This window comes from Rhinatrema bivittatum, chromosome 1 (assembly GCF_901001135.1).
Source record: "Rhinatrema bivittatum chromosome 1, aRhiBiv1.1, whole genome shotgun sequence".
Lineage (NCBI taxonomy): Eukaryota > Metazoa > Chordata > Amphibia > Gymnophiona > Rhinatrematidae > Rhinatrema > Rhinatrema bivittatum.
Genome location: NC_042615.1, coordinates 227,979,269 through 228,006,759, shown reverse-complemented (window position 1 = coordinate 228,006,759; position 27,491 = coordinate 227,979,269). Strand labels below are relative to the sequence as shown.

Sequence of the window (27,491 nt, the reverse complement as noted above, 5' to 3'; positions counted from 1 at the left end):
TTGGACCGGCTCCTTGCGCTGGGGGCAATTATCCCGGTGCCGGCTCCAGAGGTGGGCCAGGGGCACTACTCTATCTACTTCGTAAATCCCAAGAAGGAGGGCACCTTCCACCCAATCCTGGATCTCAAGGTGGTAAACAAGTCCCTCAAGGTACCACACTTCCGGATGGAGACGTTACGCTCAGTAATAGCGGCAGTACACCGCGGAGAATTCCTGGCCTCCCTGGACCTCACGGAGACGCACCTCCCCATTCCAATCCTCAAGGCGCACCAACGCTTTCTCCGGTTCAAGGTATTGGGACAACATTTTCAGTTCCAAGCGCTTCCCTTCGGTCTGGCAACGGCTCCAAGAGTGTTCACAAAGGTAATGGTGGTAGTTGCAGCCGCCTTACGTCGAGGGTATTTTGGTTCACCCTTACCTGGACAACTGGCTCATCAGAGTGAAATCCTTGAGCCAGGGTTATCAAGCGGTCGACAGAGTGATACAACTCCTTCAGACCCTCGGGTGGGTCATCAACTTCGCCAAAAGCAGCCTCATCCCGTCGCAGTCGCTGGACTTCCTGGGCGCGAGGTTTGACACAGCAGAGGGCAAGATTTTCCTGCGGCCAGAGCGGTCACAGGCGTTGCGGGATCAAATACAGGGCTTCACGGCTCTGTCCCCGCCAACAGCGTGGGACTATCTCCAAGTACTGGGGTCTATGGCATCAACCATAGATCTGGTACTCTGGGCTTTTGCACATCTATGTCCACTACAAAGAGCCTTGCTTTCTCGCTGGAAACCAGTGTCCAGGGAGTTTCAGGCAATCCTCCCGATTACACAAGCGGCCGAGGACAGTCTCGACTGGTGGCTAGAACCGTGGCATCTGGCTCAGGGGATATCTTTGGAGACTCCAGACTGGATCGTAATCACGATGGATGCCAGCCTCTCGGGTTGGGGTGCGGTCTGTCAGACGAGATCTCTGCAGGGACAGTGGACAGCAGCCCAGAGGCAGTGGCCCATCAATCGCCTGGAAACCAGAGCAGTCCGGCTGGCTCTGAAGGAGTTCCTACCCCTCATTCACCATCGAGCTGTCAAGATACTCTCGGACAACGTGACCACGGTGGCATATATAAACCGCCAGGGAGGCCCGAGAAGCAGGCACATCTCCCTGGAAGCGGACAAGCTCATGGCATGGGCGGAGCTACACCTGGTACACCTGGCGGTGTCACACATCACAGGTGTGGACAATATCCAGGTGGATTTCCTTAGCCGTCAACATCTGGACCCCAGGGAATGGGAACTCTCGGAGGAGGCGATGCATCTGATCGTACACCGTTGGGGGACCCCCTCATGTAGACCTCATGGTGACGGCCCGCAACACGAAGGCCTCTCGCTTCTTCAGTTGCAAAGAGAACACGGCGCGGAGGGCGTCGATGCACTGGTACTGCTGTGGCCCCGGCACCTACTCCTCTGTGTTTCCCTTCGTAGCACCCTGCCTCTCGTGGGCAGGGTGCTACGAAGAATCGAGAACCACCAAGGCACAGTGATTCTGGTGGCTCCGGAGTGGCCTCGCCGCCCATGGTTTGCAGACCTACTCAACCTGGCAGCGGATGGCCCCCTGCGTCTTAGTCATCTTCCACAACTCCTGCGTCAAGGTCCCATATTTTTCGACGAGGCAGATCGCTTCTGTCTTGCGGCCTGGCTTTTGAGAGGCGCCAATTGAGACGACGAGGCTACCCGGAGGCTGTGATTTCGACCCTCCTTCGAGCTCTGAAGACGTCCACCTCCGTCACCTATGTCCGGGTGTGGAAAGTATTCGAGTCATGGTGTATGGTGTACGATGCACGCCACACAACCAGAACACACCTCGGTGACACAGATTCACTCGTTTCTACAGGCATGTCTGGATAAGGGGTTAGCCTATAACTCCCTTCAGGTACAGGTTGCATCCCTGGGAGCTTTGCTTCGTCGAGGGACAGAGATTCCCCTTTCCTCTCATCCGGATGTCACTCGTTTCCTCAAGGGAGTGCAGCATTTGAAGCCACCTCTACAAGCTCCGTGCCCCTCTTGGAACCTTAACCTAGTGCTCCGGACCCTCGGGGGACCTCCTTTCGAGCCTTTGTGGACCGCTACCTTAAAGGACCTCACTCTCAAGATGGTTTTTCTAGTGGCCATTTGTTCAGCCCGTCGGGTTTCTGAACTACAAGCGTTATCCTGTAGAGAACCTTATCTTCGTCTTACCGATTCGGGGGTTACCTTACGCACTGTACCATCGTTCCTACCCAAGGTGGTTTCTTCTTTTCACCTGAATCAGACGGTAGAACTACCTTCCTTCTCATCAGCTGACTCTCAAGACCTCAGCAAGCTCGATGTGAAACGCTGCCTTATGCGTTATTTGGAAGTTCCAACTCTCTGATCATCTCTTCGTACTTTGGTCTGGGCCTAAGAAGGGGCACCCGGCTTCTAAGAAGATGATTGCCCGTTGGCTCAAGGAGTCCATTCTGGCAGCTTACATTGGATCTGGAAAACAACCCTCAGTGGGGATTAGGGCCCGTTCCCAGGTGACTTCCTGGGCGGAGAATCGTTTGGTCTCCTCGCAGGAAATTTGCAGGGTGGCCACCTGGAAGTCGCTACATACCTTTGCTCGCCACTATCGTCTGGATGTCCATTCATCGACTTTTGGTTCATTTGGCGACAGGGTCATTCGAGCAGGGCTATCTATGGCCCACCCTCAGTAGGGAAGCTTTGGTACACCCCACTGTCTGGACTGATCCTGGTACGTACAGGAAAAGAAAATTATTCCTTACCTGCTAATTTTCGTTCCTGTAGTACCATGGATCAGTCCAGATGCCCTCCCTCAGTCTGGTGGAGTTTCTGTTCAGGGGATCTACTGCTCGATTGTCCCTCTGTATCGGAACCTCCCGGGTACAGCTTTTTCTGTCTTACTTCCTTCTGTGGAGCTGTTCAACACTGTTCTGTTGGCAAGTTGCCATTGGACATCAGTTCTATTATGTTTCCAGTTTTCAAGTTTTATAAGTGAGTTTTTCTTGATCCCTTCGTTTTTCCTTCTTGTTATGGCTTTGATAGTCTAGTTACTGAAGGGACATAGAGGGGGTGCGGGCTTATGTAGCACCTCCCTCGGAACTTTGTTCTGACTCCATCTGCTGGACGGGGGACATAACCCACCGTCTGGACTGATCCATGGTACTACAGGAGCGAAAATTAACAGGTAAGGAATAATTTTCTTTTTTGCACTTCTCCATATTAAATTTCAACTGCCATTTGGATTCTCAGTCTTGCATGGTCCTCCTATAATTTCTCACAATCTGCTTGTGTCTTAACAAACTTGGAATAATTTTTTCTTCTCTGCAAACTTGATCCCCTCACTTATTATTCCCTTTTCCAGATCATTTATAAATGTTAAAAAGCACCAGTCCTAGTACAGATTCCTGGGTCAATCCACTACTTACCTTTCTTCATTGAGAGAAATGACCATTTAGCCTTTCTCTGTTTCCTGTCGATTAGCGAGTTACCAGTCCACAATAGGTCATTACTTCATATCCCATGATTTTTCAGCTTTTCTGATGAGTCACTCATGAAGGACTTTGTCAAACTCCTTTTGAAAAACCAGATATTATATAAACTGACTCTCTTGTCAATATGTTTAACTCCTTCAAAAAAAAAAAAAAGATAGACATACTGTGGCAGATCCAATGGCCAATAATTTGGCCTTCAAAATAGCTTCTACTATTTTGCCCACTACTGACATCAGGCTTTATTGGTCTATAGTGCCCCGGAGTACTTTGTAAAAATGGGCATTATGTTGGTCACCCTCCACTTCTCAGGTACTGTAGCTCAGGGGTCCCCAACCACCGGTTCGCGGACCGGGACCGGGCCGTTGGGGGTTTTTTGCCGGTCCGCGGCGCCGCTCTCCCCGGCTACCGTTCATTGGCTGCCACTGCTGTGGGGAGGCGGGACGAGGCTGGAGACCCGCCTCCTCCAACCCCAAAAGGGAGGAGGCACGACCCGAAAAGCAAGAAGATCAGCAGAGCTGTGGTGGAGCTCACGTCACCACGGCCCGAAGAAACAGTCGGGTCTAAACGTGCAGGTGCTCCTCCTCAACCGAGACCAGTCTCAACCGAGGTTTACCGACAGTTCCCCAGGGGCCACCCCGGATCTAGCGGGCCGTCTCAAACAGCCAGGAATCCCGGGGGACCTGGTACCCCGACGGCTGGAGACCACTTCCATTTCCTGGGTGGACTTATTTAAGGGGATCCACGCCTTCGTACAGATGCAGTCAGCTTCCCGTCCAGGCCCTGCTGCCCCGGCTGACCCTGCTCCAGGACCCCCTCTCGCCCTTACCGCGGGCACCCGCCTCCGGGCAGTCCGGCTCCTGCGGACCCTGAGGTCTCGGAGGACGAGTCCGAACCCCCCGAGAAGGGGGAACTTCCCTCGGGGATGGAGCCATATCAAACTATGAGGCGGTTCTTTCCCAAGGAGGATCTCCCCGACCTGGTCTCTCAGTGCCTGACTGAGTTGGCTATTCCAGGCCCCAGCACCATGGAGGCATCTACGCAGAACCCCCTGCTGGAGGGTCTTCGTCCCACAGCCCGCCATTTCCCCTTCCTGCAAGCGGCGCAACAGCTGATCGATTTGGAGTGGAATGCGCCGGAGGCCTCATTCAAAGGGGGTCGGGCCCTGTCCGGCATGTACCCCCTGGACCCGGCAATCAAGGATATGCTGGCGTGCCCTAAGGTGGACGCCTTGTTTAGCGCTGTGGTCAAGCGCACTACCATTCCAGTGGAGGGGGGGGGGCGGCCCTCAAGGAGGCTTATGACTGACGCCTGGACGCCATCCTGAAACAAACCTTTGAGGTGGCAGCTCTGTCTCTGCGAATCGCAACCTGCTGCACAGTGGTAACGCGTTCCTGTTTGTCACAGGTCAGGAACAATGCGCCGGCAGCAGACATGGATTCAGCTCTCTCGTTCCTTACGGATGCCGCCTCCAACCTAGTCCGTACGACAGCCAAGGGGGGGTCTCCTCCTCAGTAGCAGCCAGGAGGCAGCTCTGGATACGGAACTGGTCAGCCGACGCTCCTTCTAAGACATGTCTCACTAGAATGCCGTTCAAGGGGTCTCTTCTGTTCGGCAGCGACCTAGATAAACTGGCCAGCACATGGGGTGCCTCTCCAGTACCTTGACTGCCGGAAGACAGGTCCAAGAGGAACCAGTGCACCTTTCCGAGGCACTCCAGAGGTAGAAGCTCCCAACGCTTCACTTCCTATAGGAGTCGCTACCAGGCACCTCGTCCTCAGGCCAGGAACCAGTCCTTTCGGACCAAGCAGCACAAGAGGGGAGCCGGCTCGGGTTCGGGTCCCAGCCGCACCCCACAATGAGAATCAGCCGATCCATCCGGGGGACGAAGCCATAGGGCGCAGGTTAACCCTCTTCTACCCCAGATGGGTCAAGATTACGTCGGACCAGTGGGTCCTCGCCATCATCCGAGAGGGGTATTATCTGGACTTCCATCACATCCCTCCGGACAGGTTTGTGGAATCTCCGTGTCCAATCCACAAGACGGCAGCATTGGAAGCTACCCTGGCGAGGCTCCTGTCCTTGAAAGCCATAATCCCAGTACCTGCATGGGAAATGGATTCTGGGCACTATTCCATTTATTTCATGGTACCCAAGAAAGAGGGCACTTTCCGGCCCGTATTGGACCTCAAGTCAGTCAACCGATACTTAAGGGTCCCGAGGTTTCGCATGGAAACTCTGCGCTCAGTCAAGACCGCAGTACAGCCAGGGGAATTCCTCATGGCCTTAGACTTGTCAGATGCCTACCTGCATATCCCGATCCATCGGGATCATCAGCGCTACCTACGCTTCAAGGTTCTGGGACGACACTTCCAATTCCGGGCTTTGCCTTTCGGGTTAGCCACGGCGCCGAGGACCTTCACAAAGGTGATCGTAGCGGTGGCAGCTGCGCTCAGACGGGAAGGAATCCTTGTCCATCCCTACCTAGACAATTGGCTGATCAGGGCGAAATCCCGAGAGGAGAGCCATCGGGCAACCAACAGAGTGATCTCCCTGCTGGAAAGCCTGGGATGGGTAGTCAACCTAAACAAGAGCTGCCTACAGCCTTCCCAATCACTGGAATACCTGGGAGTCCAGTTCGACACCCAGGCAGACAAAGTCAGCCTCACCACCAAGAGAAGGTTAAAACTCCAGATGCGTCTACGGTCCTTGATGGGAGCCAGCCGGCCCATAGCTTGGGACTATCTGCAGGTTCTCGGTCTCATGGCATCCACCCTGGAAGTGGTACCCTGGGCGCGGGCCCATATGAGACCACTACAACGCTCCCTCCTCTCTCGATGGAGCCCATGCTTCCGGAATTACTCTGTGCATCTACCTCTACCAGCCAGACTGCGGACCCAGCTACGGTGGTGGTTGCAGTCCAACCACACGAGCAGGGGGTCGAAGATGTCCTCCCCCACGTGGACTCTGCTCACCACAGATGCCAGCCTGAGCGGATGGGGAGCACACTGCGAAGAGCTCACCGCCCAAGGGCGGTGGAACAGAGAAGAGTCGGGGTGGAACATCAACCGTCTAGAGCAGTGGTTCTCAACCCTGACCTGGGGACCCCCCCCCAGCCAGTCAGGTTTTCATGATATCCACAACGAATATGCATGAGATAAAATTTGCATACAACTGCCTCCATAACATGCAAATTTTCTCTCATGCATATTCGTTGTGGATATCCTGAAAACCCGACTGGCTGGGGGGGTCCCCAGGACAGGGATGAGAACCACTGGTCTAGAGGCACGGGCAGTCTGATTAGCCTGACTGCGATTTGCTCACAGACTGAGGAACAGAGCAGTCAGCGTGATGTCCGACAACGCCACCACGGTGGCATACATCAACCGACAGGGCGGAACCAGAAGCCAACAGGTGTCCCTAGAGATAGCCCCGCAGATGGCTTGGGCAGAGGCGAATCTACAGGACATCTCCGCCGTCCACATTGCCGGAAGGGACAACACCGCGGCAGACTTCCTCAGCAGGGAAAGCCTAAATCCGGGAGAATGGCAGCTGTCCCCCACAGCCTTCCAGATGATTGTGGATCAGTGGGGGACTCCGGACATGGACCTATTAGCGGGACAGGTCCAATGCTCAAGTACCCAGATACTTCAGCCGCAAGCGAGATCCGTTCTCACACGGGATCGACTCCCTGGTTCAGCCATGGCCTCCAGGGACCCTGCTATACGCCTTTCCGCCGTGGCCCCTGCTGGGCGCCCTTATACACAAGATTCAGAGGCACAGAGGCCTAGTTCTTCTAGTAGCACCAGACTGGCCAAGAAGACCCTGGTACGCGGACATGAGAAGACTACTGACAGGGGAGCCCCTTCCCCTGCCTCCTCTCAGGGACCTGCTTCATCAAGGTCGCATCCTCCACGAGGATCCGGCTCAATTCTCTCTTACGGTCTGGCCATTGAGAGGGCTAGACTTGAAGAAAAGAGGTTACTCTGAGCCGGTGATAGATACACTCCTCCGAGCTCGCAAATTTTCCACATCCCTCACCTACATAAGGATCTGGAGAGTATTTGAAGCCTGGTGCGACACTCATGGCACCAATCCACATGCGACCACAATCCCTATTGTTCTGGATTTCATGCAGGATGGGCTTCAGAAGGGTCTCTCCCTAAGCTCCATCAAGGTTCAGGTGGCTGCGCTGTCTTGCTACGGTCCCAGGAGGGATGGCAAGACCATTGCCACGCACCCAGATGTTTCCCGCTTCCTGAAAGGAGTCAAGCACATTCGTCCGCCACTGAAGTGGCCAGTGCCCCTGTGGAACCTCAACATAGTTTTGGATTTCCTCGCAGGATCCACCTTCAGACCCCTTCGGGGCCTGTCTCACCGTTCGCTAACTTTGAAGATGGTGTTCTTGCTGGCAGTGTGTTCCGCACGCCGCCAGCAAGAACACCATCTGTCCTGCCGTGATCCCTTTCTCAGAATCACTCCAGAGGCTATCCATCTTCGCACGGTTCCCTCTTTCTTACCTAAAGTAGTCTCACAATTTCACCTCAACCAAACCATATCTTTGCCAACCACGGCGGGTTTGAAGAAATCAGAAGAAGGGCGTTTGCTACGCCATCTCGACATCGGCAGATTGCTGCCCAGATACCTGGAAAAGACAGAAGCAGTACGAAAGACGGACCATCTGTTCGTCCTTCACAGCGGGAAGAAGCAAGGGGAAGCGGCCTCTCGGCCCACCATAGCCCGCTGGATCAAAGAAGTTATCAGAGCGGCCTATGTAGAGGCCGGGAAGTCACCACCTCTGCAGGTCAAGGCTCATTCCACCAGAGCGCAGGCGGCCTCTTGGGCAGAATCTAGGATGCTGTCGCCCGCGGAGATATGTAAGGCGGCAACATGGTCCTCCCTCCTTACCTTTTCCAGATTTTACCATCTGGATGTCCAGGCCAGGGAGGACACAGCATTTGCGAGGGCAGTCCTACGCGGTCCTCAGGCAGCCTCTCGCCCAGTTCGGGAGTAGCTTTTGTACATCCCACTTGTTTTGAGTCCATGTGCTACCCGCTAGGAAATGTTGAGATTACTTACCTGATAATCTCCTTTTCCTTAGTGTATGCAGATGGACTCACCATCCCGCCCGGCTGCCAGTATACATGGATTTTTGCCACTTCCAGGTAAGACATGTCATTTCTTACACGAGAGCGTCCACTCTACCAGGTGTCGACGCCTTCCGGTTGGAAGCGCTGGCGGTCTCCAGCTACTATCAATCGGTCAGGGGAATCCTGTTTCACTAATTCATTGATCGGTCAGTACACATATATCCATAACAGCTTTTGCAAGGAAGATTACTGAGTTGCTTCACTTCCTGTGGGGGTATATGTACCCGTGCTGACGTCAGATCCGTCTCCAACTGCTAGCACGAGCACACTATACCCACTTGTTCTGAGTCCATCTGCATACACTAAGGAAAAGGAGATTATCAGGTAAGTAATCTCAACATTAACAGTAAAAAGTTTTTAAAAGTATTGTGTGCTTTTTAATTGTGAAATTAATACTTGAGTTTTATCCATTGAATCACGCAATCATATAGAAGACATAACTGAATACATTAAATAAAAAAAACCCCAGCAACTATCTAGATTTTGAACTAATCTTGTTGCAACTGTGTGCAATTGTTTGCTTTAATAACACCTTTAGTTACCTTGATTGTATATTTCCCCACACCTGCTGATCTCTATTAACCCTGTGCTGATCCTGGCCATGAAGAGGAGCAGGAGAGAGAATAGAACCTTGGGCTTGCTCGTTGGAATCCGACTGGTACTTTGAACCATCTGATTCCTGGCATTACAACTCTAGGCAGCAGATAGGGTGGATGTGACCCACAGTGTCATTTCTCTTCTCTTGCCCAAATCAGTGGGGAGAAGGTGAAAAAGGATCAGTGATGTGAGAGGGGAGCAAAGAGAATTGGCTGGGTGAGGGGGAAGGATGAGAAGGGATTGTGAATGGAAAAGGATTGTGTGTGTGAGTGGATCAGCACCTGGAAGGGCAGAGAAAAAGAAATAGAATGGGATTCTGAGGGGAGCAGGACCAGAATCGGGGACAGAACACTGCTTTCTTCCGTCCAAATTCTCAAAGAACCTCCCTTCTCCAGATTTCTCAATCTTAAAAGCTCCTCGTACTTTATCCTCCTCTCTCTGCCCATGCTTCTGCTACTCTCGCTGCCCACCTGACCCTGCTTCTCCAGCTATTTCTGACCCTTGTTAAAGGAAACAAAATCTTAAGTACCTCCCTCTTGTGGTGTTTCATATTGCAGCCAAATTTCCTACCTGCCCAGGAAACTGGTCCATAGTCTCTCTTGTTGACTAGAAAGATTTACACCCATGGCTTGTGATGTGTAACTACCGTTAACTGCATTTTTAATATTCCCTAATTTGATTTTAGATTTGCTACACACCAAAACCCTTTTTGGGAAAAGTGAGCTTATCTCATTTGAGGTCTGTAGTACTAGAAGCTTATTTCAATTTTTGTTCATTTCACATTTTCATTTCATAGGTGATTGCAGAACATCCAGATGCTTCAAGAGAGGAAATTGAAGAATTGCTTGAATCGCAATGGAATATGCTTAGTGATAAACAGAAAGCTCGCTATAACACAAAGTTTGCCATTCTGACCTCTCCCAAACCTGAAGAAGACTCTGGTAAACATGAAACTGGCCTGTACATTAAATGAGTTTGATATGAATATTGTCAAACCAGGCACACATTTGAGTTTTCACTATTCTCCAGTTTTAATACTAGGTGTCTTTTGGCAATAGCAAAAGAATGCAAATGATTATAAATAAAGCAAACCTTGGTCTATATTCTTGTACAATGCTTTATGAAGATGTAATGTATACTTGCTAAGAGATGGTTTTTCATTCTTCTCCTGGCCTCAAGCAGCCTCCATCCCAAATCCCTCACTAACAGAGGGATTAGGATTCAAATTCAGTTTGGTTAAATCAAATCTGTTAATCAGCAAGAAAAATTAAGTTCATATAACTGCTGCTGTCATCTTTGCCCCTACTTTTACTTCTGACACATTTGTATTTAATAAATCATTTCATAAAGCAAAGATTTCAAATCTGATTCTGTACAGCTTTTTTCAAAGTCTGCAGCTTAATCTTTATTGCTCTAGGTCAGATTTTTCTAACAGAAATTTTTATTTAGTACTGATAGTGATTCAGTAATCTTGGGGCAACTGCCTTTAAAGAGAGAATGAAAGATTGCTATGAAGTTTACCTGATTTTAGTTCTGTTTTATTGCACTACAGGAGTGTCTGCTGTTAGATTTCTTGCAGTTACCAAATGCTGCTGTGGGCAGTGGCAAGAATGAGGGACAGCAGGAAAAGATTTTCTTCTCTAAAATTTCAGATTTGTATAAAATCGCAGTGTGCTTTGGTTTTATCATCTTTGTGTTCTAGAGAAAACTACTAACAATAAAGCCATCCTTATTTTTAGAAAAAATATCTCGATGACCCTTAACTTAAAGTATGTCCTAGAATAATTGAATACTGGTTTTAAAAAAAAACAAACTTCTGTATCTCTCAAGGTTCATCACTGAAGAATATTGGAGAAGCCAAACGTAAAGGGTTTCAAGATCCATCTAAAAGGAGATCAAGATCCCGAAGTAATTGAAATTTGTGTTGTGTGCTATGTTTATCATTATAGTTAGCTATTGGGTGTACCATTTTGGGAACTACATGTTTTAGCTAACCATCTTTATTTTTCTCAGATGTTCTCATCCTTGGATATAATATCTTAATGGATCCTAAACTCAATAAATGAAAACTGTAGTACTGAAATTTGTTTAACTTAGTATTGTAATGCATGTAATGTAATCCTGTAGGATCCATATGAGGTGATGTTTAAAAGTATGCATTTGTGCATTGTCGTGTAGTGTTCTGCACATGAAAAGATCACCTTTACTCATCCCTTTAAAAAAAAAAAAATCATAACTGAAATCCATTTAGTTTTGAATTGTAAAGTAGCTAAAACGTATTTGATAGGAAAAAAAAAACTGGTTATAGTTATCAATCTTTTTGTCTTAAATTTCCATTCTTTATTTTATAAGCTCCATTTGAAAATATTTTGTTCCCATTGAAAATGCACTTTCAGGTATGGAACAAATTTTAAAATATTAAAATACTGTTAAGTTTTGGAGGTGGCTTCCACTTGTTTGTGTGCAGTCATTTGCTGTAATAATCCCTTAAATTGCACAGTTTGTGGTCTTTCCGTCATTGATATGTGCACTAGTCTTTATGTACACAGATGACATCACTTCACAATAAACACATCTTTGTATCAGCTTTGTACTTGGAATAAATGTAGTAGTAACAGAAAGCAATTAAAGATGCCTAATGGCTATTGATGGGTCACTAATCCTTCCAGCTATATAAATATATATAAAAATATATATGTTATATATATTTATATTAAGTTTTAAAATGTAAAAAGAAGCATTATGTTCTAAAACTGTTGAATGAAAGGAAATATGCTTATAATTAGAATGGACTTGTGAGCAGATGGTCATAAAACGTACTGAGCAAAACTAACTTGTTGATCTTGGGCTTACAAAACAATCACACAATTGAAAGTTCTGTCTTCTATGGAACGTTACATGCAATCTTTATTGTCCACAAACTTAGTGGGTATCTTCAGGAGTCAGTATGCATTTTTATTTTTGTGGTTAAGCTTAGTACTTTATAGGGCAAGACTTAAAAGTGAGTAGCTTTTGAAATATTAATGGTTTTATTGGTAAAGATATATCTTTATAGTTTGCTTGTAAGGTTATAGTGTTAGACTTTCACAAAATAAGTTTCATTTTAAAACAGTTGGCCAAATAGCAATTTTAAATCCAGTTAAATTATTGGTATTGATGGGCAATGATAGGGTAGTCTAAATGTATTTTTTGATCCATTTCTAATTTGGGGCTCTAAGGAGTGAGCATATATACTGAGCTATTACTGAGTTTAAATTAAGTAAAACAAAAAATACCTAGAATAGCTTATACGTGAGCTTTTCATGCAAGTTTCACCCCCCCCCCCCCCCCCCAAAGGTAAATTACATGGAAATAAAAGAAACCAAACAAAGAGGAGATGCGAACGAGCTGAAGATGCTGAAATTCAGGAAGTGCCTAGGAAAAGACTCAGAATGTCTAATCAGAAGGTAATTATATTGTTTGCTTGATTTTGGTAGCAGCATTGTTAATGTTGCACTGGTTATGAACTTAGTTCTCAGAGATCTAATATCTCAACTTTTGCAGACTGCATCACATTTAAGTATTTATGTAAGCGAAGATGTTTTTAAATGTTAGTCTGAAATAATATGCAAGTACTGGATTACAGGAAAGGAATTATATATAGGAATGTAATTTTTCAGTTTCTGTTATTTCAGGCCCAGGATAGATAAAAGTCCAGGCAGGCTTTTAATAATACCTTGATTACATTTTTTTTTAATTGTAGTCCACCACTTTGTCGTGTTTAATGACAATCTGTTGAATATTGATTTAATGGCATTAATCTGTTACACAATCCCTATACTCTTACTCTGAGATCCTAAGTATTTGTTTTGAAATGACCAAAATATTTGGGTTTGTAATAGCATTCACTTAATTGTTAACAATAAAGCTTTTGCATGTTTCTCACTGTATATTCCACAGCCAGCAAAATATATTATAAAAGAGGGATGAAGAAATGTATGCATAGAATATACTTAACCATGTGCGTTATGTAAATTCATCAAAACCAAAGAAGCTTGATCATGGTTTTATAGCATAGTCTAGTATGTTGAGGCAAGAGATGTGAAACCTTTAAATAGGCTTGGATCCCACCTCCTTATATTCATGCCCATAGCCTAAACTCATGTGCTTTCCTATACAGGAGGTAGTATTGGGTGGGTCTCTTGCAAGGCAAGATGACATGTAGAGTGTGAGATTTAAAAAGAATTATTTTAACATGTTCAGCGATAGTAGTTGGCATGTATATGCCTATTTAGGTTCTGTTAAGACAGCATTTTAAAAGGTTCAAATGGAGGCCAAAAGTCAAATGGACTTTAAAGCTGAATTTACTCTCTTATCCCCCAGGATAGTACCTCAAGGGCAGAGGGCTTGAATAGTAGATCAACTTTAACATTTCAGTTCCAATGTTACTAATCTGGCATACTTCCCATGAACTACATTTGCTGAAAATCATACAGATGTACTTTATACATCCTGGGAAATATCAATTTCTCTAACCTGTTTTTCCAGTTATCCAGCAGAGGGCATAGAAAAATTTTGCTGCTTTTACATGGGGAATGTAAGTGATAGTTACTTCTTGAACTGTGGGCAATTTCAGTGTTCTACTGTGCGACAGCATAGAATGGTGCATTTGTGTTATTGTACAGCAATTTCCTTATATCATATGAATGATGAAAAGTAAACCAAAAAAAGTTAGTTATATTTGTGTATGTGTGTGCACATTTCATAGAAGTTCTCATTTTAATATGTTTTCAAGTATTCATATAATACAGAAATTTTTGGAGTGTAGTGGAAATACACTTAGGATATATTATCAGGATGACAACTGTCAGATAGAACTGCTTTAACATTCTTTGGTTTTGGCGAGGAGAAATATATAAAACAGAGTAACTTTTTTTTTTTTTTTTTTTTTTAACTAAAATGAGGAACCTAAAGAGCTATAGTATGAGTTGTAATTGAGTGAAGGGTAATACATTTCTTTCACTTTAACAGTTCCAGAAATAATTTAAATTTCGACCCCATCAGTTCTAAAATTAGTGTTTTATTACTTTGTCATATTCTTTTTTGTAGCCAAGGGAAACAAGCATTGACAAAACAACAAAAACAAATAACTCTAAGGTCCCAGAAACTGCCTCCTCTCTAAAGAACAAGTCAGGTAATGTGGTCAGAAACACTTTCTAATGTCATGTTTAACTAGAAACTAGTAGTACTTTATTTTTCTAAGATTTTTAACTATACTTTGGTCTGATCAGTTCTTCACAGCAAAGTCCAGTGCATACATAAATTTAACAAATTGCAAAAATAGCAAATGCACTAAAGGCAATCTTAATATATTGTATCTACTCGGACTCCTTTAAATGTTTGTGAAGAAATAAAATCAGATATCTAGTCTAGAAATATCCATCCCTTTGAGATACAAACTTCTTTAAATACATTTTTGAGACAATTGTCAAAGCATGCCTCAACCTTTGGAAAAAAAAATTAAATAGGACTATCTTTTTGTATGTTGAATAAGCAATTCATACCATAGTCTAGTCACATTAGTATGGTTGAAGGGAATATGAAAATACTCGTAGGTATAACATTTTTCCCATAGATAAGCAGCATGAGTTAGCCATGCTGACTGAGACGTCCTCTATGCCACCAGGTAGCGGAGCTATCAAAGATCACTGAACTTTGTCAGTGAGGCATTCCTGTTTGTATCTTCCCAAGTTTCCCCGAGTCTCCTCAGTCCATTTTTTTCCGCTGAACTGTGTGCGGAGCTCTTTCTGAGAGAAAGCGTTTCTGTGAAGAAGAAGAAAAAAAACGAACTCACGATGCCTCGACCAACAGGCTTCAAGTTCTGTAACTGTGGCAAGATTGCCTGCCACTGATGGGCCCGATTGGTGTTATATTTGTCTGGGTCCAGACCACGACCAGCCAAATTGCAGGGACTGCGGCCACATGTGTCCTCGGGCCCAGCGGCAGAGGGCTGCCTGTATTGCCCGAGGAGCAGAATCTGGTTCCTGTGCTCCCTCAGAGGTGTTCACTAGATCCTCTCCGGGACCCCACAGGAAATCTAATATGCCCTTCCATCGTCGGGCCACCTCCATGGACTGACGATGGGAACCTACACCAAAGCATACCCTCGTCTCAGCGAAGCACAGTGCGGGAGATGTGCCGTCGGCACCAGGGGAGCAATGGCGTCGAAAGCGTCAACGCACCGCTGGGGCACAGAAACATCGGCGTCGAAGGCAAGGCTCATTGCACAGTCGACTCCGGCACATCCCCCTGCGACTCTTCACATCCCAGCAGCGTCAACACCGATGCAGCCAACGAAGACAGCTTCCAGACCACCGAAGAAACACGCCTCGGGACATAAATGACCAAGGGAGCCTTCACCTCTTCTAGTCATCGATTCGGAAGGGGATCTCTTCTCCCAGGATCTCCGGCAGGCCCTAGTCTTCGTCAGATGTATTCTATGGCCTCACACCGCCAAAGTGGATCAAGCCTGCAAGACCCACTGTTTGAGAAGGACAGGCGCCCTCCTGTGGTCGTCGCTCAATCCAGGGGCCCTGATAGCGACATCCTGAGGGCAGTAATACCCCCTAGGGGTGTTCCAACTCTACCATGGCCACTCCCTTTGGCAGGCTTAGCCTCCCAGGCCATGTCACAAATCGCCATGATCCTGACTCAGTTTCTCACTTCAATTGAACAGCAATGTCAAATAGCCACTGGAAATTCTCGTTGAAGCTTCACTTTCACCATGGGCAGCCCAGGACCTTCCCCCGTCGATGAGCCTCAGCAGCCGTCTCCTCCTGCAGAGGACTCCCCCCAGCTGGGTTCCTCCACAGGATACCCATCGGATCCTGCGGAAATTCCACCTGAGCCCATTTCTCCCCCAGAGAATCTCTCCTACTCGAAATTCTTGGAGAAAGTGTCAATGCCTGAATATAGAGATGAGAAAGGTACCAGACCCTAGGCAGGAGATGATAGGAATCTTGAAAATCTTCGCCACTCCTGCTGAACCTACAGCATTACCTTCACACGCGGTCTTAAATTCCGTAATGACCAAAGCATGGGACTTCCCGAAAGCGGATCTCAAATACCGCATGCGGGAGTCACCCTTTTATTCAATGGTGCAGCTCCCTCATGCCTCCGTTGTTGTGGAATCTGCGATGCAGAAGGTGAAGTCTAGGCTCCACTCAGATACACCACCAGTAAGGACTGCAAATATCTTGATGACTTCAGGAAGAAAACATTTCAGTCTGGAATGTTAAACACGAAGATACAACACCACCAGTTCTATGTGACGCAGTACCTATATGAATGGCTCCAGTCCCTAAAGCCCGTTACAGGTCTCATCCCCGGACGATCGACCACCACAGATGTTCCATGACATGGAGGAGGGCCTACATCACCTGCTTTGCTCCATATATGAGGGATTTGATATGTCAGCAAAGGCTACCACCAACACCATAGCAGCATGCCGCTTAGCATGGCTACGAGTGAGTGCCTTCAGAGATGTCCATGAAAAATTTGCAGATCTTCCCTTGTCATCTGGACAACCTTTTTGGCGACAAGCTGACGGTAACAGTGGTAAAACTCAAAGAGCAAAAGATGGCTGTCCTGTCATTGACAACCCCTCCTGAAAGCTCTTCATCCAGGCGCCCCTTTTCCTCGTATTGAAAGACATCCTATCCTTATCGGGCATATAGACCATATCCTCCTTGCTGGCCCTCCTCGTACCAACCGAGTCGCAAGCAGCCCTTCCAACAACAGGGCCCACTCCAGCACCCTTGCCCACCTCGGCAACCTAGACTGTCTGCAGACCCTCATTCCTCAAAAGCCGTGCAGGGTTTTTAGGAGCTGCGTCCCCACCTCTACCATCACCTGTAGTAGGGGGCAAACTGTCCCAGTTTCTGCCATCCTGGGACAGCATTATGTCAGACCACTGGGTCCTAAACATCATACAGAATGGATATTCCCTCAATTTCCTCTCTCCCCCCAACCTTACCACACCTGGTCTGCCAGAAACATCACAATGCACAGTGTGGACCTCTACTTCAGGAGATCAACCATCTTCAACAACTGTGCATTCGAGAGCAGCCCCCCTAGCAGCTCCAACAAGGCTTCTCTTCTCAATAGTTCCTCATTCCCAAGAGGTCCGGTGGCCTCTGGCCCATCCTGGACCTCCACTCTCTCAACAAATACAGAGGGAAAAACTAAAGATGACATCCCTCAAATCCATCCTAACTTTCCTTTGACAGAGGAATTGTATGTGCTCACTGGACTTGAAGGATGCATATGCTCATATACCAATGCATCCTGCCTCCTGGGGATTCCACTATTTCATTGTGAACGGGCGGCACTTCCAGTACATGGTTCTCCCGTTCGGCCTCTCCTCCGCCCCCAGAGTCTTCACCAAATGCCTAGTGGTATCGGTGGCGCACCTCCGTCAGCAGGGCATCCAGATATTTCCTTACCTGGATGACTGGCTGCTTGTTGCCCCCAACCAGTCCGCTCTCCGAACCAATCTCCTTCAAACCAAATCTTGCCTAGACAATCTAGGCCTCGTAAACTACGAGAATTCAAATCTGCAACCTACTCAAATCTTGCAGTTCATTGGGGCTCATATCGCACTATTGAAGACAACACTTGCTGGTTGCCTCCAAAAGAACACAGCTGCCCCAGCCCACCAAATCTTCACCATTCTGGGACACTTGGCAGCATCCATCTGTGTCGTACCTCATACGCGACTACATATGCGATGGTTGCAATGGGGCCTGAAAACCCAATGGAGTCAATTCTTCAGCTCCCTCTCCACCCAGATCACACTAACATCCAGCATGAAGAGAGACCTGCAGTGTGACTGATACCATCGGCACTAGAGACTGGATTGTCTCTTTGACCCCCCCCCCCTCATCATACTGTCCTCACCAAGGATGCTTCCACCACAGGTTGGGGAGTGCACCTCACCCACCTACAGACTCAAGGACTGTGGTCCAAATGGGAATGAATGCAATAAATAAACCTCTTGGAACTCTGAGCCATCCGAAATGCCCCCTGGGCTTTCAAGCAGACCTTCCGCGGACAAACTGTCGTGATCTACACAGACAATCAAGTCGCCATGTTTTACATAAAAAAGAAAGGAGGGTCAGGTTCCTGAAGCCTTTGCAGAGAAGCCGTAGAGATCTTGGAATGAGTGACCAGCAGAGCCATCTCCCTACAGGCCATCTACCTGCCTGGAATCAACAACTCCAGAGCAGACAAATTGAGCATAATTTTTCATCCCCACGAGTAGGAATTCCATCAGGATGTGGCCAATCAAATTTTTTCCACTTGGGGTCTTCCCCAGATCGACTTCTTCGCAATGGAACAAAACAGGAAAGTCATCCTCTTTTGTTCGGTGTACTCCAGTGCACACTAGCTGGCACAGGACACGTTCCTCATAGATCGGGCGAATGGCTTTCTTTACGCTTTCCCTCAGATACCTCTCATCTCCCGCACAATCCAGAGGTGCATTGCAGATGACGTGGACTTGATACTCATTGCCCCAACGTGGGCACGGCAGCCGTGGTACAGCTACCTAGTCCCTCTGTTGATACACAAACTGATTTCCCCTGGGCAGCAGCCCACACTTGCTCATCCAAGAAAGGGGGATCTCTGCTTCATCCACTTCATTTATCTCTGAATCGCACTGCATGGAGATTGAAAGGCTCGGATTCCAACATCTGAACACTTCTCCTAATCTTCAGGATATTCTGATCTCTTCCAGGAAACCCTTGACTAGACTCAATTAACAGCGGAAATGGGCATGTTATCTTCCTGGTGCTCAGCCAGTGGAACAGATCCACTCATCTGCCCACCAGAATGCCTCCTGGATTATCTACATCTTCTTTACCAGGAAGGGCTTGCCACAGCCTCAGAGTGCACCTCAGTACCATAGCTGCTTACCACACTCCTCTCAATGAGGAACCCATATCTTGTCATCCGCTCATCTCCAGATTTATGAAAGGAGTCCTGCATCTCTGGCCCCCGGTCCGGAAGCCTCCAGTACCTTGGGACATAAACATAGTGTTGGAACAACTCACGCTTCCACCATTTGAATCATTGGATACTTGTCATCCCAGGTTCCTCTCCTGGAAAGTGCTATTCTTAGTCGCTTTCACCTCCGCAAGACATATCAGTGAGCTACAAGCCTTAGTTCACTACCCGCCCTACCTAGAGTTTTTTTTAACCATGACATGATTATGCTGCGGACACATCCCAACTTCCTGCCAAAGGTGGTTTTCGCTTTTCACATCAACCAGACCATCTCTCTCCTGACCTTCTACCCAAAACCTCATGCGAACAAGAGCGAGCGAAGACTCCACACTTTAGATTGCAAACAAGCACTCTCTTATTATAAACAGCGCTCTCATGCTGAACACAGAGCCTCTCAGCTCTTTCTCTCCTTCAGTCCGAATGCCCCAGGACTCCCTGTATCCAAGACAATATTATTGTCCTGGATCTCCAACTGCATTCAATTTTGCTGCCAAAAGACATTCAGAGACCCTGTGTGCCACACCCAAGGCGCACCAGGCCTGTGCTTATGGCTGCTTCAGTAGCTCATCTCCACGACGTGCCTCTTTTGGACATTTGTAAGGCAGCCACCTGATTCTCACTGCATACATTCACGTCCCACTACTGTTTAGACAAGCAAACTGCAGATGATGCAAGTATGGGGCGGACCATCCTCAAGTCAGGCAGTCTTGAACACAATGACAACAAAACATAAAAAATCCGCCTCCTGTTTTTACCATATTGAGCTCTTTCTTCTGTACGTCACAGACTCATGATATTGACTTTTGCGCTCAATACTCAGCTGGGGACTCCCAGACAGCATGGGTAATTCATGCTGCTTATCTCTGGGAAAAGAACAAGTTTGCTTACCGTAAACTGTGTTTTACGTAGAGAGGACGTCCCAGACAGCATGGCTAATTCATCTGCTATCTACGGAAACCACCTTTTACGGTAAGCAAACTTGCTTTTCTCAGTGGGCAATCAGGATAGTAGTCCTCACACATGGGTGACATCAGATGGAGGCCTGAACTGGAAAACTTATGTCAGAGTTTCTAGAACTTTGACTAGGCGCACTGAGCATGCCCTCTACATCGTGTCCACGTGGGGTCCCTCTTCAGTCTCTTCTTTTCCATGGAGCTATAAGCCTCATGGTGTGATTGAGTTCACTTTGGCTTTTTTTTTTTGCTTTGTGAAAAACATTTTGCTCTTCATGGTTTTCTTTTGCGTTTTTCCCTTCCATCCGTTGCCAGGTCCTTCTTGGTGCTTTCCCATAATGTCTCTAGTCAGGATATTGCTGTTGCCAAGCAGACTATATGCTGTTGGCTAGCAGATTGCATCTCCTTCTGTTATGCCCAGGCAGGACTGCATCTTGGTGATCATGCCAAATCTCATTTTGTCAGAGCCATGGCAGCAACTGTGGCCTACTTGAGAGCGGTTCCCATGAGGGAGATCTGCAAGGCTGCAACATGGAGTTCTTGCCACACTTTCACATCATATTACTGTTTGGATAGGAATGGCCGATGCAACAGTAGGTTCAGCCAGTCTCTCCTTCAGAACCTGTTTAAGGTGTAGAACCCAATTCTCCCAACCTGTTTGGGTTCAAGCTGACTCCCCTTGTGTTACCAACAGCACCGGTGGTGGTGTGCCCGTTGGCAGCTAGTTAGGTGTCTGTTGGTCCCCTTTTTGTGTTGGGGAGCAGCCTGTAGCTACGTATTCGCCCATGTATGAAGACTACTATCCTGCTTGCCCTCGGAGAAAGCAAAGTTGCTTACCTGTAACAGGTATTCTCAGAGGGCAGCAGGATGTTAGTCCTCACGAAACCTGCCTGCCACCCCATGGAGTTGAGTTTCTCCTATTTTTTTTTAATTTTAATTGTAAATCTGTTACAAGACTGAAGAGGGACCCTGTGACTCTTGGTATTTGGCATGCTTGGCATGCTCACTGTGCCCAGTCAGAGTTCTAGAAACTTTGACATAAGCTTTCTGCATCGGGGCTTCATCTGATGTCACCCATGTGTAAGGACTAACATCCTGCTGTCCTCTGAGAACACCTGTTACAGGTAAGCAAATCTGCTTTACCTAGGCGTAATGGCCCTTTGGCTAAAAGCTTCAGATATTTGTGTAAAAAAAAACAAAACACAAGAATTTAGTTATTACCCTTGTGATTTAAATAAATCCTATGTGCTTTAAAATTAGCTTAGTAACTGCTTAAACAGACAGGTTAAAGAAGATAAATCTGTTTATTTTAAATATGCCTAAACAGTTTTTAATGATTTTGCAGACCTTAGAGATTTTGTTAGGTACTATATTAAGGATTATAAAGGTACATCTGAAAACGTTGAAAATGGAGAAATACATCTCAATAAATTGTAACTTTGAAATAAGCTTAATTTTGAAAAAAAATCTTAAGGCAGTGTTGCAGCCTTAATCTACAAGTGCCCTAGAATTTTCAGTTCTTTGTTTAAATTTTTTTTTTTTTTTTAAGTAGGACAAAATCTATGAACTTTTTTCATTTATCTGCTATTGCAACAGTTACAGGTTGTATCCATTGAAGCTGCACTTAAAATAACCTTAAATTTCCTAGTGTGTAGCCAGATGGACTCAAGCACCAATGGGTATAGTGTACTCCTGATAGCAGATGGGAGACTGAGTCAGATTTCAAAGCTGACGTCAGCCTACATATACCCGTGAGCATGCTCAGCTCTTCAGTATTTCTTAGTCTCCCATAGCAGATGCGGGCACTATTCCACTCTAGAATAGTGTTAACAATTACAGCAAAAAGAAATCTACAGCAGGGCGAGTCAGTCAGCAGAGGTTCAGGCTCAACCTCAATGGTGACTACAGAAAGTCCACCTAAGCAGAGGAGTAAGCCTATCCCCACTGAACCGGATCATGCGAGCCTGCGAGGGTGGGGAACCCACTGTCAGGAGCTGACTGACAAGGGAACAAGAAAAAGGCGGAATGGAACATAATCTGCCTGGAAGCTCGAGCAGTCAGGCTAGCTTGCCTGGGATTAAGTCACAGACTCCGGGGCAGGTCAATCAGAATAATGTCGGACAGCGTGACAACAGTGGCTTACATCAACCGCCAGGGAGGAACCAAGAGCCGGCAGGTGTCTATGGAGATAGACCCTCTCGTGACGGTGCCGGAGATAAACCTACGAGGGATCTCGGCCTCCCAATTTGCAGGAAAAGATAATGTCTCAGCAGACTACTCCAGCAGAGAAAACCTAGACCTGGCGGAATGGATGCTGTCGACCACAGACCTCTAACTGATAGTAAATAGCTGGGGCCTCCCAGCTTTGGCATTGAGCCGGGTTGCCGGTAGATCCAGAGTTCCCAGGTTCTTCAGTCACAGACGAGAACCACAACCCTGGAGACTCGACGCTCTCGTCCAAACTGGGTCACAGGAAGTCCTATTGCACGCTTTCCCATGGCCACCACTGGGCAGAGTCATCCGCAAGATAGAGCGCCACAGGGGACTAGTTTATTAGTCGCCCCGATTGACCAAGACGACCATGGTACGCAGACATGCGAAGACTATTTGCGGGGAACCCTCTGTGCCTACCTCCACACAGGAATCTCATCCGGCAGGGCCCGATTCTCCACGTTGGTCCGTCTCGATTCTCTCTTACGGCCTGACCCTTGAGAGACCCAGCCTGAAGAATCGCAGTTACACAAGGCCGTGATGGACACTCTGCTTCCAGCGCACAAGGTCTCCACATCCCTGCCTTACATACGGATCTGGAGAGTATCCAAAGCCTGGTGTAAGAACCGCGGGATTCTCTCGCGGACAGCCAATAATCCATGATCCTGGAGTTCCTGCAGGACGGTATGAAGAAGGGTTTGGCATTCAATTCCCTCAAGCTCCAACTTGCCACGCTGACCGGCTTCACTGCCGAAGTACACTGCATCAGACTAGCAACCCATCCAGATGTGCCCCACTCCCGGAAAGGGGTTAAACAACTCCGACCACCCCTAAAGTGGACGGCACCTCTATGGAATCTCTACCTAGATGGGATTTCCTGCAGACCAACTCATGGTCTGCCACCATGACTCTTAACATTGAAGGCGGCATCCTTGGTGCTTCAGCTCGTTGCATCTCCGAACTCGGGCACTATCCTGTCGGGAACCGTCCCTAGGTTCATGCCTAGAACCATAACCTGCGCACGGTCTCCTTCGTCTTATCGAAAGTGGTTTCCCAGTTTCATGTGAACTAAACCATCTCGAGACCATCTTCAGATGAACGTAAGGACTCTGAAGACTCCGCCTCCTTCGCCATCTAAATGATGGCAGACTCCTAGTCAGATACCTGAAAAGATCGGGACCTGTGCGCAAAACTGATCGCCTGTTCATTCTTCACAGCTGGAAGGAACAAGGGGAAGCGGCATCACGGGCAACCATAGCCTGCTGGATCAACGAAGTAATTAATGCAGCATACATAGAGGCAGGAAAACCATTACCTCTACAGGTCAAGGAGCATTCTACAAGGGCCCAGGCAGTCTCCTGGGCTGAAACCAAGCCGCTTTCGCCAGCTGAGATCTGTCAGGCGGCGACATGGTCCTCCCTAACACCTTCTCCAGGTTCTACTGCCTGGATATTCAGGCCAGGGAGGACACAGCTTACCCAAGGGCAGCACTAAGTGGCCACGGGCAGCCTCACACCCTGTAGGGAAGTAGCTTTTGTACATCCCATTGGTCCTGAGTCCATCTGGCTACATGCTAGGAAATGTAGAAATTACTTACCTGATGATTTCATTTTCCTTAGTGTAGACAGATGGATTCAGCATCCCGCCCACGGCTGCTCCAGAAATAGAGAACCTCTGATATCAAATCTCAAGACTGAGCAAGTTAAGGGTAAGCCACGGCCTACCTCTAATCCCAAGACTTGCCCAGTTGTCGGTGTTCATTGTTTCAGTGCACTGGCGGTCCCCAGTTTCAAATTTTACATATATATAATCAGTTGAACTAGTTCAAGGTCAATCAAGGGTAATCAAGTATTAAGCAACATATATCCACACTGGCTTTACGAAGAGAATACTGAAGAGCTGAGCATGCTCACGGGTATATGTAGGCTGACGTCAGCTTTGAAATCTGACTCGGTCTCCCATCTGCTAACAGGCATACACTATACCCATTGGTCCTGAGTCACTCTGTCTACACAAAGGAAAACGAAATTATCAGGTAAGTAATTTCTCCAATACTTTGAATATTTTCTTGAACACCTTGCTCCTCAAGTATCTGAAAAATATTGTGAGCTTATTCTCCATGTTCCACCAGCACTAAGAAGATCCAGAAAAAATCTCTTCCTCTAGTCAGGAAGAAAGTTAAAACAAATTGAAGGAATATGGCTATATATAGCTCTAAATTCACTTTATAAACCAACAACATTATTTTGCAGCAATGAACAATCTGTCTGATGCATGTAAACCACTGAAGAAGCGAAATCGGGCTTCAGCTGCTGCATCGTCCAATCTTGCTCTTATTAAGAGCTCATCTCCTACATCTTCCTTAACTGAAAATGAGGTAAAATGTGGTGTTCACAGGAAAGGTTCATAATTGCCAAACTGTCTCAAATGTGTCTAAGCCTTTTTAAAAAGAAAGTGGAAGTAAGTTATTTTGGTGTATTTTAACTATCCTAGATTTTATGTAGCTCTGGTATCTGTAACTGTATGCATAGATTATGAATACCTGAATAACAAGTCTCCTTATTTCTCATTGGAAACACATGATTACGGGGGCCCAGGTGGTTAAATGTATGTTTCTGATTATTAGACTGTAATATACATTTGGGATCTTGTTTGACTGGAAGATAGTATTTGAATTTATTGTAACCCTTTTCTTCTGATGGGCATCTCCTCTAAGGGCACACAAAATAATTTGTTTCTTAGGGCTATCTTCCTTTGCCACAGGCATTTGTATTATCCCAGGGGTGTTATTTCTATGGGGGAAGGCAGATGCTTGTGGCCCAGGTGGTGAGGTGACTTCTTTTCAGGTGTGCAGCTGGTTAGTGTAAATGTCTTATGCTGATCAGAACAAGAAATACAGGACACAGGATTGGGTGTTCAAAATTAACTTTACTGATTTAATGAAAAGGTAATCAACGTCCAGGTGATGTAAAGGTCTGTACAATGAATGTCCTTTCTCTATCTCTGTAAGTGCTGAACTCTAGGTTCCTGGGTATTTCCTAACTCCCTCAAAGTGAGAGCTTAGTGGTCCCCTACTCCGGAAGGGTCCCAGATGCACTGGAATCCCTTTGAATTTTTACAGTCCTACTTGGATCCAGGAGACCACACAGTGCCCCAATCTGCATCTTTGTCCCAGTTGAAGATCCTGATGGGGGTCTTCACTGATGCTCTTCAGTCCCTTCTTTATGCTTTTCTCTTCTTCCTCTGAGCCTCCCAGAAGGAAAGGCATTAATCGCTCCAAATGAGAGAAGGGGTAAACAACCTCCCCTCACCTTAAATAGAGCATCTCACTGTCTGTTCCAATATTTTCTGAGCCCGAAGTACTAGCAGGGATTGGTGACTTGGCCTCTGGATTCAGGGGGTTAATCTTTCCTTAGAGCTCTAGGCTGCAACCCAGTCAAAATACAGTCCAAATCCTTATACACTCAATTTCTCTCTATTGGTACCTAATCTGGCAGGGTGATTTCTCAACATATCTGGGGCGAAGCTGTAGGCCTCACCAAAAGAAAGGGACCCTCACCACTAGGGCTACTTTCTCCTCACTCTCCTCTTGACTCTTCCTGAATCTAGCCCTAGTCCCCTAGTTATAGCTGGGTCCACCTATTCAGCTATCTCAGAGGAGGAGCTGCAAAATGGTATCACATCTAGCTAATTGTTTTTCTGTAGAGACCTATGTAACATCTAGTGCTCAACCGATAGGGGTGCCTCATTATTATATTAATTTTCTGAATCATGCCCATTTAACTTCACTACTGTGAAGTTAAATGGGCATGATTCATTATCTAGTAGCAATTTTATTATTTATTTATGGTTCTTTAACATCACACTTCAAGAATAAACTAGGAACAGAGCAACAAATGAAAAATAAGAAAATAGAAAATCGCAAATAAACTGATTGCGTTATTCTACCTAGTCCTCAAACTATAGAGAGCTCAAGTTGCAGTCTACAGATGAAACATTCTAATATATAATTAAACATGTACACAAACCTTTAAGAAGATGGAACCTCCCAACGGAAGAACCTCATTAACAAAACATGTCTGTTTCTTCTGTGTGGCTTTGCAATATCAGGAAACACCCTAGTCTTCATATTTTAAAAATAATTTTTTTCTCAATGTTTTGAAGAACATCTTAAATAACCAATCCCTATCTGGGTCTACTGCCAGTAAAACAATCAAGGTTTTCTGGACCTGCCACCTTAGCAGATGTTTTAAAAAAACATTGTTAGATTAAGACTTTTATCCATTATTTGATGACAGTACAACTAGATGCTTTTCAATCTCCCTTTTAAATGGCAGAAGATAATATATTTATGAAACTGGTGGCACATTGTGTGCAGGAATTTAGTTACCTCTTATCTCTTAAACATTTTCAGTTTAGATATAGTTATCTTAGGGAAATTTATAAAACACAAATTGCTATGTTTAACTTGATTCTCCAGACTCTTCACCTGAGAATATATCAAAATATCTTTTATGATAGCATCCTGCACAGTGGCCAATTTCTGGGGGGGGGTCCCACCACTCCCACCATTTTAGCATAGTCCTGCAATGGGGAGTAAATGCTAATTCAAAGTATTCCCCAAGCCTGAGTTTTTTTAGTTAATGGAGAAATCTTAGCTAAGATTATCCCAGTCCCAGAATAGATTTCTAGATCTCCTCTGTGACAGTTCCTATTCACCTCCATCTCCCAAAGGAATTCTTGGGTGTGCTTGCTGTTATCCCAGGAAAAGCAGGATGCTAGTCCTCACATATGGGTGACGTCACTGACTGAGCCCTATTGCAGGAAAACTTTCTGTCAAAGTTTCTAGAAACTTTTGACTGGCACTCTGAGCCCACTGAGCATGCCCAGCATGCCATGATATTCTCTGCCATAGGGGTCTCTCTTCAGTCTTGGTTTTTCTGTGCTGCTGTAAGCATCGCGAAGATAGGAGTCCTGCGAGTTCCCTCACAGTATTTTTCTGACTGAAAAGTCACTGATTTCAA

General features: G+C 46.5%; 1 protein-coding gene across 6 annotated transcripts in view; it reads left to right on the top strand.

The window, feature by feature from the left end:
• NSD2 (nuclear receptor binding SET domain protein 2) overlaps positions 1-27,491 on the top strand; it is a 467,195-nt gene that overhangs the window by 102,268 nt on the left and 337,436 nt on the right. For all 6 annotated transcript variants that reach the window (XM_029592506.1, XM_029592533.1, XM_029592496.1 and 3 more), the window contains exons 6-10: positions 10,056-10,200; positions 11,090-11,167; positions 12,596-12,705; positions 14,348-14,432; positions 24,720-24,844. In XM_029592506.1, coding sequence (XP_029448366.1) covers positions 10,056-10,200; positions 11,090-11,167; positions 12,596-12,705; positions 14,348-14,432; positions 24,720-24,844 — 543 coding nt within the window. The remainder of the gene's footprint in view (positions 1-10,055; positions 10,201-11,089; positions 11,168-12,595; positions 12,706-14,347; positions 14,433-24,719; positions 24,845-27,491) is intronic.